Below are 17,441 nucleotides of genomic sequence, written 5' to 3'. Positions count from 1 at the left end.
TGCAATAGCTCTTCCTGGGGGTGGCTGGTGAAGTAGAGTTCTCCCGACGGAATGGAAATCTCCCACTTGGATCTTATATTTATATTTTTATTATTTTAATATTGGTGATTTTATGATGTCAGGTTTTAAGGTGAATTTTATTGTAAACCGCCCAGAGTTCCCCTTTTAGGGGGAGATGGGTGGTGATAGAAATGTGAATAATAAATAAATAAATATTAAATAAATAAATAAATAATAAATCTTTGCTCAAACCTGCTTGGTGTAACTTGACAATGATGATATCAACTACTAATTAATATATTCAGTACTATCTTTATCTTGAGATTGACTTTGAACTGCAGATCTCATAACCCAAACTATTTGGCCTAATTTCAGATTTGCTTCTTCTCCATCCCCTTATTTATTTGTACCTTGTCTGATGGAAGAATTTTGGACACATCTGTGGGGGCATTTTGGTTGATCTTAATGAAAGGATGGATTTTGGATGGCTTCATACCCACATGGCTATGCCTGCTTTTTCCTGCACTATGAACTAATAAAAAATTACTGGAAAAGCTAATGCAAAATAGAAGAACAAAAGGTTAAAAATCTTGTCTGAGAACACCACTTGGAAAAACAAAGGCTTTGCTGCCATCACTAAATATAAGCTGCAGCGGCACATTGTAGGAAGAGGCTGATCTTAACCTTCATTTCATAACAATGCAGAAACAGCTGTTAACTAAGGAGAGAAACAGGAGTGCCGAAAATAAATAATTTGTTAAAACGAAGTAACAGTTACAAACTGTGGTGACGTTTAATACTGGAATACTTTCTCGGTATACTACTACTGCTGTTAATGATATAGCCACTACCGCTCCTGAAAAGCCTCTTATATTAAAATAATAGGGGTCCCTGACACTCAAAGTAAATGAGGTGATTGTGGCATTGACCTGGATTATTGTCATGAGTACTGATGGCGAGCAGGAGGGGCTCCCCATCCAGGGTGGAAAACGCATGCGTAGTACTGAGGAATTAAGCAGCCATTCAAAGAGACACAGATCAGAGCCGCCTTGACTTTTGGGGTTTATCTGTCTGGGTTTTTCCCACGCTTCTTCAGTTTGTTAGGATTCTGTTTATGTAGCAGTAATAAACACTAGAGACCTACTCCTTGTCTCAGCGTGATTTCTGATTGTTAGGACAATTATGCCTCTTTAAACACTAATATTTCCTGTAAGATAAAAGTTACAGAGTCACTCTGATAATGCTTTTTCAACCTGGAATTAACTGCAGAAATATTGAAATGGTTGTTTTCCGCACACCACAGGCACGCAAATATTTCTGCAGCATGGCATACGTCAGAGTCATTTGGGCACCTTTCGAAATCTGATATAATTAATGAAGGAATTGTTCAACCAAACAGCCGTTATTATCATTTGGAAATCCCATTTATAGGGTTAAAGTCACAAACACTCAGCTGTCAGTATATAACAGATAATATACTGTCCTCCTAGTGCCAAAAGAGTTCACCCAATGATGCTAATTTTGAATTGTTACTTAGCATATTCGTGGCAGGGATGAACGGTGCCCCCTCCAAAGTCGTGCTGGTGGTGTTTCCCTTGACATTAAGTCCAGTCGTGTCTGACTCTAGTGGGTGGTGCTCATCTCAGTTTCAAAGCCAAAGAGCCGGCGTTTGTCCATAGACACTTCCGCGGTCATGTGGCCGGCATGACTACACGGAATGAGGAATTCACCTCTCTTTGTGTCTTTTGAAGGAAATCATTTGCAAGCAACAAGGGCATATGGGATGGTTCCACTATGAACGGATTCTGACTTTTTTGAAGCTAACAGATAAATCTGTACATGCCAAGCCCTTCTCTTGTGCATATGTCTCTGCTGCGTGCATGGATGTCTCTACTTACTGCACACTACCAGTGGGATTCTGTCTCAGCTGGTAGCAGACCATGATGATCTTGACTGATTGGGGAAGGTAAGCAGGTGAAGTACTTGGATGGGGGATCACTGCATGGATAATGTAAAGGGATTTTCCACTCACATGCTATGTGTAAATACCTCTTTCTTAAGAAGCAAGACTATTCTAAACCCTTTTAAAAAAACAAACATACTGTAGTGTTACTGTACCTAGTCTTACTGAATTCAGTGCTTTCTATTCCATGTTTGGTACCACAACTCTCATTTTTACCAACCAGTTTGACCGGGCTGGGAAAGGAAAACTGCAATAGTCTCCATGGATTTTCTAGATCAATTTATTCAATAATGTATTCATTAGCAATAATAATTAGGTGGTTAAAATGACAAACATTGTATCATGCTTGAACTTGAGAAATTTCTAAGATTTTTTCAGAACTAGTTCTTACAGCTGGATGACTAAACTGCATTATGATGTCCAGGATAAAGATACTACTCCCTCTTGCTATTAATAAATATTCTTAAGAGCCTAGATTGTTCAACCCATCAAGCCCAACCTCATGCCACATTATGTATCTTGTAGTAGCCAAACTAATGTTTTCAGGATTGTGTTAATCATCTTGTTGTTTCCTAGCAGTTGTATTTAAGGGAAGGTGCCTATGCGTCTGTGGCTGTGAAAAATGCTTTTAGTTTTATATATTCAATTAATAATTTAATGAATGAAATAATGAATTCTAAATGTTATGACAATTGTAAATTCTCTGTTTATTTACTAATAATTCCTTTTCCAGCCCCTGTGTCTTTTTATTGTCTTATTTTTTTTGTTTATGTAGTCATTTATTTTACTCTTTAACTGTTTTAAAATAAATAATTTTTTCCCCTGGAGGCAGAAAAAAGTATTACAAAATTAATTAACTTTGGAAGTGGCCTGCATACTTATTCAGATTATTTGTGAGTCCTATATCAAAAAGCATGCAGCCATTGCCATTTAACTCATTTTACAATGCTTTTCCTATCTCCTTGTGCTGGATGTTCTGTCTAAACTAGAATAAAAGTCCTTTACAGATATTTTAAAAAGCCATAGATAGCTCTATGAATTTTCCAGATCCCTCTTAAAATCACCTAAATTGATGGCCATCACCTAATAGCAGCGATATCTTCATTTATGTATGTATGTATGTAGAAGAAATCCTTTAGTGGTCCTGAAACTTCTCTGATTTATTTTTCAACAGATGGCTCTGATTTCTAATAGTTTGAGACGGGGGGGAAAAAAATCTCTCTATCCACCTGTTCTACACCATGCCTGATTTTATATACCTTTGTTACCTCTTCCCTTACTTACATTTGCCTAAAACTAACACGAAACAAATACACAAAAAATTGCTGTAGTCTTTACAAAACTTCCTTACTTTGACCGTCCTTTCTTGCGCTATGCACTTCTCTGTGTTATGCATTTTCTGAAGTATGGAGACCAGAACATGTTCATGATGTTTCAAGTCTGATTTCTGGGTCATATATATATATATTGGGCTGTAACAAAAGATAGGCTTACATATTCCAGTTTTATGCTTGGAATCATTACAAGGAATTGAAAATAGAACTGTCAGTTCTATTTTCAATTCCTTGTAATGATTCCAAGCATGGAAGTGGAATATGTAAGCCTATCTTTTGTTACAGCCCAATGTGCCAACGTTTTCAGCAAAGAAAAGAAAAGAATTCTGGGAGTTGAAGTCTGCACAGCTTAGAGTTGCCAAGGTTGAGGAACCCTGCTTTAAGGGGTTTCAGATAGATTCTACAGCCATACCCTGAGGGCACCAAAGCACCTTTCTACCTGCAAATCTGAAATACCACCCAGCCCCAAAACCTGCTAAGTCCTTAAGATTTTTTCAAGGCTCCTAATTCTCCTGGAATTAGACTTCCTTTCCTGCTTCACCTCCATGTTAGTATCTACTGTGACCTAGTTTCATGGGGTGGAAGAGGAAGAAATAGAAAGACTTTACCCAATTTGAAGAGAAGGTGAGTTAGAAAACATACGCATGCGAATATAAGTCCATATATCTTAGCAAGCTATACCAACAGTTCAAGAGAGGCAACTCCACAGACCCAAATACAAAGTTGTATCAAACCCAAGTTGGTTTAAGTTCATTCAGAGTTAAGTTGCTAGGAGGTTACGCAACGTTTCTCTATGGTCCACTTCATAACTGCATGAACCTTGGATGACAAACATTAGAATAACAGGACAAAGATCTTGTTACCTACATTTCGGTAATGGTTTCTGGAAGGTTGGTGGGGATTTCAGTAAGGCCTTTCCCTCGGCAATCCACAATGTTGTTACTACAGGTACATGCAGCAGGGCAGTGCAAGACACTACAGGAGGGAGCCATAAAAGACTGGTGACCTGAAAACAGCAACAAATGGCCACTTCTAGAGCTGCAAGATTGCTATTCAAGAAAAGCGCAATTTGTTCCTAATTTCTTAAGCCTTCCCGAGCCTCTAATGCAGTGTTTCTCAACCTTGGCAGCTTGAAGATGTGTGGACTTCAACTCCCAGCATTCTCCAGGCAGCATGGGGAAGATAAACGGTTAATGGCTGGCTGGGGAATTCTGGGAGTTGAAGTCCACACATCTTCAAGCTGCCAACAGAAACACTGTTCCAATGCCTTAATATAAAATACCTAAACAACTTACTTGGGATACTTCCACCTAGCAGACGAGATAAAACCTAAGTCAAGGGCACCCAGATTTCAAATGATGTATCAACTTCTTGAGTAATATATTATGGAATGTTTAGATAATTCTATTTTAATTCTGAATGGTAGAAGAGCAAATAACATTTTTCAACATGCATTGTGCATTCTTTAGCGCTAATAGTTCAAGAAAAAATAAAAAGATCAAAATAATACCATCCCATCAGTAAGAAAGAAGCAAAGTGCATGCTAGAACAGTGTGCTCCATTACCCCGTTGACCCCAATCCTTATTGTAAGAACTTCTGTCTGGGGAATCATGGGAGTTGGTCTAGACATTTGGAGGGAATCCGGTGTGGGAAAGATTAGCTAGGTTCCAATATTTCCTTTGTGTACATCTAGACATTATTTGCAGGGCTTCTCATCAAGTACAACTAACAATAACATTTTGGGGGGAGGAGTTAAAGAGAATGGTGCATGTTACAGTTCTATACAAAAGCTTTGGGCAACTGGGATGTATTAATAGTTACTGACAATTAATTGAAGATACAATTGAGTTTTTTTATTTAAAGTGAACTTGCCTTCTTCCTCATCTGGATGTTATGAATAGAGAAAAAGAGACAAATGTTAGCAATCTATCACTTGTCATTTAATTATTCTTTCATGACAAGCAAACAAAAAACCCACAGATGGTAAAATGTATAATACATCTTCTACTGTATTTCTTGTTCCCATTCAGTCTTCTTTTGCAGAAGTAAGTTATTGATTTTGGGTGGGGGATTCCCATACAACTCAGCAGACCCATAATTTCGCCCCTTGCACTGGATGGTTCCTATGAAAAAGCAAGGAGTTTGTGGACCTAGGAGTAGATGTAACTTCTATCAGGCAGGAAAGAATTACTCTGTGAAGGACAGAGATGTCTGTTGTCTAATACTGGTTCCTGATTTTTCCACTTTTCTAGTTGTGCTAACTGCATTTCTAGAAGCAGAGAGAGGATGAAGTTAAGACTCTTGATTTCTAAGTCTATCTTGTAAGTCAGCTTTCTGAAGTGGTGTGGCCCCACCACCCAGAACTCTGGGGAAGTGAATTCTAAGTGGACTTCCACGGACTATTCGCGAAAGTGGCATTGCAGATGCTGTTTTTCAATCTGTTCTGCTCATGCATTATATGAAGGTGATGGGGGAAGAATATGGAGGCTCTTACCGCTGCAGATGAATTCTCGCTTCTGGACCTCAGCTACGTTGTGACCCCGTAAGTGTGACGGGGCCATGCACTGCGTGTAAAGGCCAACCCGAGGTCGTTGACGTAGCCAGTCAGATAACCAAGCCAAATGGCAGTCACACTGCAGGTTGTTGGAGTGAAGGCGGCTGAACAAACCACATTTCCGAAAGTCAGTGTGCAAGGTGGAAGCGTGGACAGAGTACAGAATGCTTACATCCATACCCACAACGTCAAACCCAAATTGAAGGTGAAAATATCACACATTCCTGCCCCCCTTAGTTGGGAAACAATGCTTCATTCCTGCTGTCAGCCCAAAAGGAATTGATTATTTCAGGGTTTGCTGTCTAATATTGAAATCTGGGCTTCTGGAGCACCAACCTTGCTACTGCATTAAATTAACACTGGTTAGAATTTATTCAAATATATTTAGGCATATTTCACACACAGTCTCAGCTTGGAAAGTGGAGGGCAAATGCTGATGAGCTTCAATTAAAGCACTGTTGGCAGATGTTGTGTCTTTTTTTATATTAGTAAGAATCTGGAAAAACAATTTTAATTTAATTAGGCACTGCTGCTTAAATTTCAAAAAAATAAATGTTCAGATATTTCACATTTATCATATCTGACAGCCAGTCAGATGGTGTTGTGAACTTAAATGAAACACCACTCGTTCAATTCCACAAGATATCACTCCTCTCTATCAAACATGTTTGGACCATTCTAAATATCAATCTGTCCTAGGATTTTCTTCCTCGTATTATCAATATTTGGTCACAAGAAATCCAATCAGAGAAACCAACCCTCTTTTTATTGGTCTGAATGTCATCAATATGCTACTCCTGAGCATATGAGAAGCGGGATTTTTCATCTTTAGCGTACTATTTGCCATAGACCTTTGTTTCAGAGTCCCTAAAAATTATACATTTTTCTTGAAGGTGACTCATGCTGAAATTCCTTCCCCATCTGCTACAGGAGTGGACTTAGAATATCCCAAAACTTAAAACTCGTGCTTCTAAAAATGAAAACGGACTTCTCTAAAGGAATCAGAAGTCGACACCTTTCTAACAGGAAACTGTAACTACTTACAAGGTTCTGAGTTTAGGCATATGGTTGAAACTTGCCACCGAGAGCCGTGTGATGTTGTTATTGTTGACAGTGCTGGAAAATATCAAGGATAGGTATTTATTTAGTTAGTTATATAAATGTTTCAAGTTTTTTTTAAATCTGTGAACAACACTCTACGTTCCATCACTCAGGAAAAAAAAAGAACAATAAAAACATGTAGTGAACGAAAGCAGAATATGTCCCCCTGTTTTTGAAAGCCAGAAAATGAAGTTTATTTCTATCTTCATTTTATTTATTCATAGCCCTGTGTCTCAACTTTTTCACATGGACAACTCAAGACTGCTAATGTGAAATTAAAGATAAACAAATGAAATCAACAAAATATCCAGAAGTATAAACAGCAGATTTCACAAAATTCAGAATGAAAATTTATCAATATTGAGGTATTCCCAAATTCATTGCTGAAGTATTGTTGCAATAGCATGGTGACTATAACATTTTGCAGACATGCAGTAACATGTAACAGGTTTGAAGCCTCACAGAATGTTTTTAATTAACATTTTTCTTTCCAAAAGGTATCACTTTCCTGCTTTATTATTTTTTATACCAATTCACCAGTCCACCGTTTCAGCATTTCTTCCAACAGTTGGTGTAGAAGGGTGTTATCAAAGCTCCCAAATAACCCAAATGAATAAATATTGTGAAAGGCATAGTACTGCATTTATCTGGGGCTGAATAGTTAACAACATCAATAGCAATAAAAAATATTTCTGCTGGACTTCAAACTAGTAACCTTCTACATGCCAGGCAAATCTTATAACCACTGTGCTACTGCGATTCTACTGTAATAATGGCTGAGACAGAGATTAGTGAGCCAAAGTTGGGAAAATGCAAGAACGGAACTTTTTATTTTAAAGCCGTTTACTGTATGCACACATGTGTGGATTCTGGTGCTTTAACTTTGTAAACAATATTAAACTTTTGAAAAGAAAAGGTCTAGTGGTTAAGGCAACGGGCTAGAAACTGGGAAACTGTGAGTTCTAGTCTACCTTAGGCACAAAAGCCCGCTGGGTGCCCTTGGGCCAGTCCCTCTCTCTCAGCCCAAGAACCAATCAGGTGTGGTAGGAGAGTTCTAGTCCCGCCTTAGGCTCGAAAGCCTGCTGGGTGACCCTGGGCCAGTCCCTCTCTCTCAGCCCAAGAGCCAATCAGGCGTGGTAGGAGAGTTCTAGTCCTGCCTTAGGCAAGAAAGCCAGCTGGGTGACCTTGGGCCAGTCCCTCTCTCTCAGCCCAAGAGCCAATCAGGCGTGGTAGGAGAGTTCTAGTCCCGCCTTAGGCAAGAAAGCCAGCTGGGTGACCTTGGGCCAGTCCCTCTCTCTCAGCCCAAGAGCCAATCAGGCGTGGTATGAGAGTTCTACTCCCGCCTCAAGCATGAAAGCCGGCTGGGTGACCTTGGGCCAGTCACTCCCTCTCAGCCCAACCCACCTCACAGGGTGGTTGTTGTGAGGAAAAGAGGAGGAGGAAGGCGTATTGGGTATGTTTGCCACCTTGAGTTATTTATAAAAATTAAAAAATATATAATAAAAATATAATAAAAATAAATAAATAAATAAAGTAAGTAAGTAAGTAAGAAAATAAATAATATATAAGTGATAAACTATTATATAAACTATTATATAAACTATATAAACTATAAGCTATTTGGACAATGAGTAACCTCAGCCTGAACAGGAAAGTATATTCATACCACCCATATAACTGGGTCAGTTAAAGAACTAGCAGGTTTTAGTGATTCTGTGTTTTAAATTCTGGGAAAGTTGTTTTGAGTGAGGCATTCAGTTCAGCAACCTAAGATAAAATGTTTGCAGAGAGCAGCAACCAGCCAGTAGAGTAGTCTTACTGCAGAAGTAAAGCACAGCAGGCAAAACAAACAGCAACGCTTGAAAGTACTACTTATGATGTGGAGGAAGAAAATATGGGTGGTTGTTGTTGTTAGTTACCATCGAGTCGTTTACGACTCATGGCGACCCTATGTGTAACAGAACGAAATGCTGTTTGGTCTTGCGCCGTATGCCTGCCTGTTCCACTATTTGCATCCATCGTTGCGGTAATTGTATCAATCCATCGCATTGAAGGCCTTCCTCTTTTCCGCTGGCCCTCGACTTTACCAAACATGATATCCTTTTCAGGCGATCAGTCCTTCCTGACGATGTGCCCAAAGTATGGGAGTCTAAGCCTAGTTGCCTTTGCCTCTAGGGAGCATTCTGGTTGTATTTCTTCTAAAGCTGATTTGTTTATTCTTCTGGCAGTCCATGGTATTTTCAATAATCTTCCCCAACACCACAATTCAAATGCATCAATTCTTCTTCTATCTTCCTTTTTTAATGTCCAGCTTTCACAGGCATATGTGGCAATTGAGAAGACCATGGCGTGAGTCAGACGTACCTTTGTTTTTAAACTGATGTCTTTACTTCTGAAAACTTTAGATAGGTCTTTGATGGCAGATTTTCCCAGCACGATACGTCATTTGATTTCTTGATTACTCCTTCCCTTGGCATTGATCGTTGATCCGAGTAGAATGAAATTGTTGACGACTTCAATTTCTTCTCCATTTATTGTGACATTGTTTATTGGTCCATTTGTGAGTATCTTCGTCTTTTTCACATTCAGGTGTAGTCCGTATCGCTGACCACAATATGATTTGTGGTGGACTGGGGGTGAGGAAAGGACCATGTCCTCCATCCCTGCCCACCAGAAATGATCGGTGGCCACAGTTGCAGTAGGTCAACCAGGCCATGTGGATTAGTCTTAAGGCTTTACTTGCTATAAGCATTAAGAAATAATTTTTGAAGGACATTTAGCTCTTAATAGAATATTATTTATCGAGATGCTAAAGAGCTCAACCCTAATCTTGAAGAGATGGAAGAATATCCAATTACATTAAAAAATCTAATTAGGACAAAGGAGTGATTCAGATTATAAATTACTGCTCATTATGGGGTTTTGTTTTCAAGGCACAAACTGTATTAAATATAAAAAGAATTAACTTCCCTGCAAGATTATTTACAAAGCAAGTTACTTGTAAGTAATAATCACAACCATAATAAAAATTTCCTGTTACAACTAAGAAGTTCCTCATCCACAAATCATTCAGATAGATAACTTTGGTATAAACAGCCACAAATTATGAGATGGTGTTCATAACTGGCAACACTTCCTGCGTGTATTTCCAGCGCACACCCAACTGAGAACACTAACCAGGTAGAACAGTATTATTCCAAATGGGATGCCCATAACAACGTGCATCCAAATCCCTGCTCCCCATTTCCAAATCAATAGTCAAATATTAAATACTGACGCACTGCTACCACTAAGTCAAGGACTATTTTTATAAATTGTTGGGAGGGGGGTTTAAAAAGAAATAGTCACAACATTTACATCACAAACCTCTGCAATGGTAGATTTACCTGAATCATACGCTAATGGCAAAGCAATAAGCAGGTCACACTTATTTGCTAAGCTTGATGATGTACATATACTGCACGTATACATAGATACACACACATGCACAAATGAATAAGGTAGATATTTTAAATGGCTGAATGATCATTATGATTATAAGCTGCTGGGGAAAGATCCCTGCAAAATTCCAAGATTTGTAAAAGAAACATCACCTACTTCTCCTTTAAAGATATTGCAGGGGAGAAATAGAAAGGTGGTTTCTTTCTCTTATTATAACTTGTAGATAAGTAACAAGGCCCAGAGGCCCAGCCCTTTCTAAAGAGGATGCCAATGGCCAGACCAAACTCACAAACACCTGAACACACACATGTACGTCTGTGTGTGTCTGTGTCATTCATGCAATATGCTAATGGAAGCAGAAGGGTATCACATTTAAAGTAAAAAAAAAATACTCTTGAATATATATAAAACTACGATAAAACTTTGGGCGGTTTTGTTGTAAACCGCCCAGCGTCCCCCCTTGAGGGGGAGATGGGCGGTGAATAAATTTATAAAGAAAATAAAGAAAGAAAAGCCGTAATGTGAAAAGTAAGAGTCATGAGTATTTCGAAATGGTTTGGGTCAGGTGCTTCAGAACACACTGGAGCAGGAACTCAGAAACTCTTTAAAGCTGGTGCATATTGTGGGGTGGGGCCTTCCGCACTAACCTATAATGACTTGGCTGCTTTAATGAGTTGTGGGGCTGATGCTCCCACTTGTATTGCATTGCCCCCACAGCCCTAATAAAGCACCCTAATGAAAAGAAATTTAAAGCCTAAAAATTCATTTTCATTTCATTTGATTAAATTTTACAGTGTAAGGTCAAAGCATTTAGGCCAGAAGGAAAAGAGAAGGGAACCCCTCATACTAAAACAACCAAGGAGTATTAAATTCAGCATAACAATAAAGCAAACTGTCAAAACCGAAAGAGAATGAAAGGGCTGTAGCAATTACAACCAGTTTGGAGAAAGTTCTGGAGATGTATGGCAATCTCCATGCTGAGAGAGGGCAGATAATCCATTCCTCTAAGCTAGCCCAACTGTTGCTACAGCAAAATTAATACCAGCTGAAGCGGAATCGGTTTACCATCCCAAAGGTAAACAGAACGGGATCTTAAAAAGGAAGCAGCGACTACCCATTTGCCTATTTCATGAAAAGAATCAAACATCACATCTCAAAAAGGTAGCAAAGCTGCTGGTGATTCTGAGCAACAGCAAGAAGAGCAATGGTGTGGAATAGGGCAGAAAGGCTTCCATGGGGAAAAATGAAGCATTCTTAGGCAAGGCAAGCTTTATGTTTTGAGACAAGATTAGTCTTACCGCAGGCTAATCTGCTTCATTGGAGGAGAAATTGGAATTTGAGCGGAGGAGCAGCCATCTCTAACGAGTGACAGATTTCACTGCAGGGGGAATCTTGCAACAGCACTGACTTTATCCAATGGAGGAAGAAAACTAGAATCTAGAAAGCATGATTCCAGTATCATATCAAATTATCAATTATCAAATTATCATATCAAATTATCATTTGATAATGATAGTGGATGGGATAGAAAGATCGTTGATCAAGCTGATAGTGGATGTGATAGAAAGACTGCTGATCAAGCTGATCTGGAAAGTTAAGCAGGGTCAGACGTGGTTAGTACTTGGATGGTGGACCACTTATTTTTTCCAAGAAACCTCCATGTCTATGAAGTCATCAGAAATCAAGCTAGACTCAACTAAGATTTTGTCTTAGTTGAGTCGTATGGCTCCCATACAAACAGAACTAATCTTAGAAAACTCAAGGAAGGAATTGTTTAGAGAAAACACCCCATTAAAGATAGAGGCCAGCAGTACAATCACAACCATCTAAAAAAAAAATACTAGCGCACAATTGATTTTACTAGTATATGTTAGTTTGACTACGAGTTAAAAAGAAAGCCCACACAATATAAAGCTTTTATGAAGTTTTCTTCTTTAATTATCTAGTCTTGCTCATAGTAGAGACAAGTTTCAAGTCCATTCAACCATTCATATTCAGTTGATTGCTATGTTGTGTCCAGGCAAAGATTTTCTCCCAGATTATAATGATCCACCTGGGATTTCCCTGATTTTATTCATAGGAAGCAGCTCACACAGTGTGGGATTTCAGGTAAGTGTCGAGATATTTCTGCTTTATGTGTTACTGGTTGGTGAAGAGATAAAGGTAAAAGGGACAAGCCATTCTGTAGTAATTGTGTAGGAGGCATTCAAGACTTAACAGGAGGTTGAACATGGACATGGATGGTCTTCATCTCTAAATATTACATAGCTATAAACTGAGGGATAAGAGGGTTTTGACAGTTCCCAACATTTCACCCAATAATCTTTCTTTTTAAATAGAACGGTGTGCAAAAACAGGGTCAAAAATTATTTGGGTTTTAAACTTATCAGGGTCACAGGATTAATGAAAACTAAACTCCAATGTAATAGTTTCTGAAGCCTAACATTCTACAGTAAGCGAACAAATGTTGCATCTAGTCCAACAAAATAATAATAGATGCAACAGATGCAACCTTTGTTCTCTTACTGTAGTACACCTTTTTATAAAGGAAAAACCATCCTCAAACCAGATTCATAAATGGAACCATAATCTGTACTTGCCATTAATCTTAGTAAGGTTAGTGAATCACTGGTGCAACATGCTGGAACGTCACCTGCCAAAATGTTGTTCCTAAAGATAACTTTTCTACCATATGGATTTGAACAATGCAAGAAGCCCAAGACAGAATAAACCAAATAATTATATATGCATTTTGAAAAGGCACAATATTTTATCATTTAGAGAGTTCATATTATTAAACTACTCCCATGCAATTCCATGTAAGTCTTCAGAAGAAGTGAAACAACATAATATTATCTTCTTTTATGGGACAAATTCAGTTCTTTGAGCTTTCAGTTGGACTACATAGAAACAGAATTCTAGGACATTCACAATTAACACTTTTAATTACTAAAAGTATTCTGTATTATCCAATGGATAATGTTCAACTCCATCTGCAATCTCAATTCCTCCCAAATCTTCTGTATTTGTTCACTATTACTAAGGTCAAGTTAGAAAGGCGGGCTGGCGAAGGGGAAAATCTGCTCTTTCTTGTTTTTATAAATGTTCACTAACATTTGACTGTGTCGCAATACTTTCCATACTTTATGCATTCTTTTCTGCCACTTTCCAATATTCTACTTTTTTCTGCACATGTATTAGCAGTCAAAAATTAAAAACAAAAAGTTATTGTTAGTTTAAAACCACAATAGCACAGTAAATTCTTTTATATCATTTGAATCTCAATCTGCGTGTTTCATAAAATGTCCCACAATGTTCCTGAATGCATTGGGTAATCTAATCTCTTTTATTAAAAACTAACTTTAAGCAGTTAGCAGAACTGAGAATTAGTCCTTTAAAAAAAAGTTTTGTAAAACAGCATATACTGCTGCAAAACGAACCAAATGAAGAGAATGGAATTAACACAACTCCTTAGCTTTTTTATCTCTTGCTTGCTTTGTAGAAAGCAATGATCACCAGTCAATTACATTTAAATCTTCCTTCAACTATCCATTGTTCTTATCTAAACCAGAGAAATGGTTTAATCAGGAACAAATAAGTAGTTAAGACAGGGTACAGTCAGCATTAAGAATTTGTATGAGTCTCTCGTTATTGTGGCCTTATAGACCCATTCCTGAAAGAGCCTGTACGATTTTCATTGTATCAGATTTTCAGTGGGACTGAAATTTATGTCGACTGATCAAAATTTCTTCTGAATAATGGGATAGTGTAAAAGAAGAGTTGAATCTACAGTACTTTCATTAAAATGCACATACTGAAAAATCAACATTACAAGTTGTTTTAACATACATACTGTAGATATTAATCAGTGTTTAAAACAAATGTCACCTTAAAATGGTATTTAAAAAATATTATTTTCAAATGCCATACAGCTTTGGTGGGTATGTTTTAATTCTTCAAGTGAAGCATCATTTGCTATTAAGATTATTTTGGTGGTTTCCATCTGACTTCTGGTGCTTTTTGTGTTTTATTTTTTAATGTCATTTTTTTTAAGAAGCCCTTTTTGAAACGTAGCAACAAAAGATGAAGTGAGATAGAAACACCTGACCTATAAAAACAGCTTAATAAAAATGTTAATATCCTAACTGGTTTTCAAGACAGTACATTTTTTAAAAAAATAAGAGCATATCCATAGGCTCTGGTTTTGAGATGATCTGGTTTTGTGGTGAAATTCCTTATTTAACAAGTGATAAGTACTTTTCCTCACCCAAGGAGCATGCAATTCAGACGCGTTGGTTATTTCATGATTACATGTAAGTTATTTCACTTTGGTGGACAGCGGTGGGCATTTATCATCTATCATCATTAGTAGGAAAGAAGTATGGGGGATTAAAAGATTGGTTTGTACACTGCAGAAAGGTTCTACCATACTGGAATGGTTTCCAAAAAGCACTTAAGAGCATTGTTGTGATCTGCCTGATATCTGAAGGAAAAGTCCTATTGACTTCTGTGAGGCTGTTCCACAATGAGCAGCAGATTGCACACAGTGGCTCAAGATCTTCCAATAAATATCCATCCTAAATATGGAAAACCACATCTCTTGAAACCACCATATATTGGTTCCCTCCCAAGGAAGAGATAATATTCTGCTATTTTGTGAAAGCTGCTAAACTACATTCAAGGCTTCCCTCTGTTCAGAACAAAATGAGTACACGGGAAAGAACAGAATTGGATCTGAACAATGGAGAAAGGGTTTATCAGAATAAATGGGAACATCAAACCCTTTAAATCTGCTTTTCAAAGGAGTTGTTTTGCCTTACGTACCCATATCTGGAAAGGCTGACAGGGTTAGGATATAAGGAATATCTCCACTCTTGCTATACCGTATATTTCAGATTGTTTTAATCATAGTGGCGTTCTTCTCCGGCATCATTTCACTTAAGCATTTTGACACAACTCTAGCTACTGCAATTAGACTTTCCCGTTTAAGGGGAGGAGAGAGGCCGTTACTCACAGTACTTCCAGATCCCGCAGAGCTCTGAATGCCCCATCTTCGATACAGCTGATCTGGTTGAAATCCAGTTGCCTGTTTAACAGATCAGGAGACGACAGGTAAAACAGGTGAAGGCTAGAGACTGGGTCGCTTAAACAAAAAGCCTTCCAAAGAGAGGAGGCTGGAAAGATAGGCCTTACAAGCTGGAATGTACTCCTCAAATGCACTCATCTGCTTCGGAAAGTCACACGCCATCCTGGTCTTGACGCGATCACAAAAATCCCTTTTTGTTTTGCACAGCGTGTGCAAAAACATAACAGCTCTGGGAAAGCTCCAGTAAATAATAACTGCACCTTATATTAAATGCCAAAGGAATGCAATTTCATTACATCAAGAAAAGCTATCCATTAAAAGCTCTCAGCGTCATCTTGCTGAAACAATTTCATTAAGGTAAAGGGCTGTAAATCACTTAATGTCGTGCATCCCCTCAGTGACCCAACAGAATCCATTTATCAGAGAAGCACAGCTGCATGTTAATTTCACTATCCTTGGCAGAAACAGGAGAGACCACCCTTGGTTCTGCACAGACAGCCTCCTTCCAAAATCCCACATCCTTAGGAGCACACACTGCGTTTGTTGTATTTTTAATTCTCCCCTGAATTAAAAATAGTGCATGTTACAGTTCATGAAAATAAACCCCAACATACGGATGTAGTTTGTATTTTACTTGCCTCTATGCAGAGAAAATAAAGGCATGTTGGAATTACAGAGCTAAAAAGCACCAGGGTGGTCCATACACTGTTAAATTAAAATATTACGAGAGAAAAATCTGCTATGAGTATCGCAAAACAGACAGACCAGCAAACCACCCTACTACCTCTAAACAGCTAATAAATATGAGCGTCACCCAGAATTTGGAGTAATAAATTTCTCATTTGATATTAAATAAATAAATAAATGTTATCATGATCCACACTGTTATTTCCTTTTCTTTTTCTTCGTAGGTAGATGAGCATAAAGGCAAAGACATATAAACTAGGTTTTGATTCTCTATACCATGCTAGTAAATGCTGGTGAGAAGACAGACAGACAGACAGATAATATAAAATTATGACTCTACCAACAGTTGATATAAAGCTTGATGTCTACTGTAAGTGCATTTTGACAGGAGCTGGGAGTGATTAATCCTTTGCATTTATATCTGTAATAAGTAGGGTGTCTTCAGTGTATGCTTCAGCTGATTTAATAGTTTGGATCTACAAGAGCACTAAGGCAACATGCTTTAATTCACACTGTTTTTAAATGTAATCCCAAACACTCTTGGTTATGCACTGTATACCACCAAGGTGCAGTTTTGACTAAGGAAGTGAGAAAAGGATCTTCACTGGGAACTGTCATGCTAAGGGGATACTCAAGCCACAGTAACCAAGTTGCAGTACCCCGTGTCATCGTTCAGAACACTGGCTTAGCAAAAAGTTTTCTTTGCTGGCCCAGGCCTCCTTAGAAATGAATTACAAACCCATTTAATTCCAATAATTCCACAAGTCTTGTCAAGTCTGGAATTCTAAATGTAAACACGCGATTTCAAGTTCGTGTCCCCTGGACTCAAACATTCCCGGCCAGGTAGCGCTCTGTTCCTCAAAACGAGTCTTCTGTTTCTCCAGTTTTGTCCCTCCTTGTTGGAAATACTTCACAAAGGCAGCAGGAGCTTTAATTCCTTGTGTCTCATTATTTCCCAAACAAAATTTCACAGGTATACCTGATTTCAGACCTGTATGCTCTTTCCCTGGTTCCAGTACAGCATCTTTCCCTTGTTCTTCTACAACTTCCGGTTTTAGTCTCTAAATTCTTTCTGGCAGAAACCTGTTTTCCTGTTTGTAAAGCGACATGTATATTGACAATACTAAATAATTTTTTTTAAAAAAAAAGATACTGAATTTAATTCTACATTCTTGTTTCTGATTACAGTCAGAAGATATCAGGCACCTTGACATATTACTTATTTCTTACTTTTAAATAGTTTAATAACTGTATTTGAGCATTCATTGGTTTCC

At 38.1% G+C, this 17,441-nt stretch overlaps 1 protein-coding gene across 1 annotated transcript in view; it reads right to left on the bottom strand.

Annotated features, from left to right (window-relative positions):
- SLIT2 (slit guidance ligand 2) overlaps positions 1-17,441 on the bottom strand; it is a 242,110-nt gene that overhangs the window by 69,050 nt on the left and 155,619 nt on the right. The window contains exons 6-9 of the mRNA XM_063309788.1: positions 15,409-15,480; positions 6,897-6,968; positions 5,793-5,956; positions 4,165-4,303 (exon numbers count right to left, since the gene is read on the bottom strand). Of these exons, the coding sequence (XP_063165858.1) occupies positions 4,165-4,303; positions 5,793-5,956; positions 6,897-6,968; positions 15,409-15,480 (447 nt within the window). The remainder of the gene's footprint in view (positions 1-4,164; positions 4,304-5,792; positions 5,957-6,896; positions 6,969-15,408; positions 15,481-17,441) is intronic.

Source organism: Candoia aspera, chromosome 8 (assembly GCF_035149785.1).
Source record: "Candoia aspera isolate rCanAsp1 chromosome 8, rCanAsp1.hap2, whole genome shotgun sequence".
Taxonomy (NCBI): Eukaryota; Metazoa; Chordata; class Lepidosauria; order Squamata; family Boidae; genus Candoia; species Candoia aspera.
The sequence above is the reverse complement of the archived record's forward strand: the minus strand, read 5'-3'. Positions and strand labels throughout refer to the sequence as shown.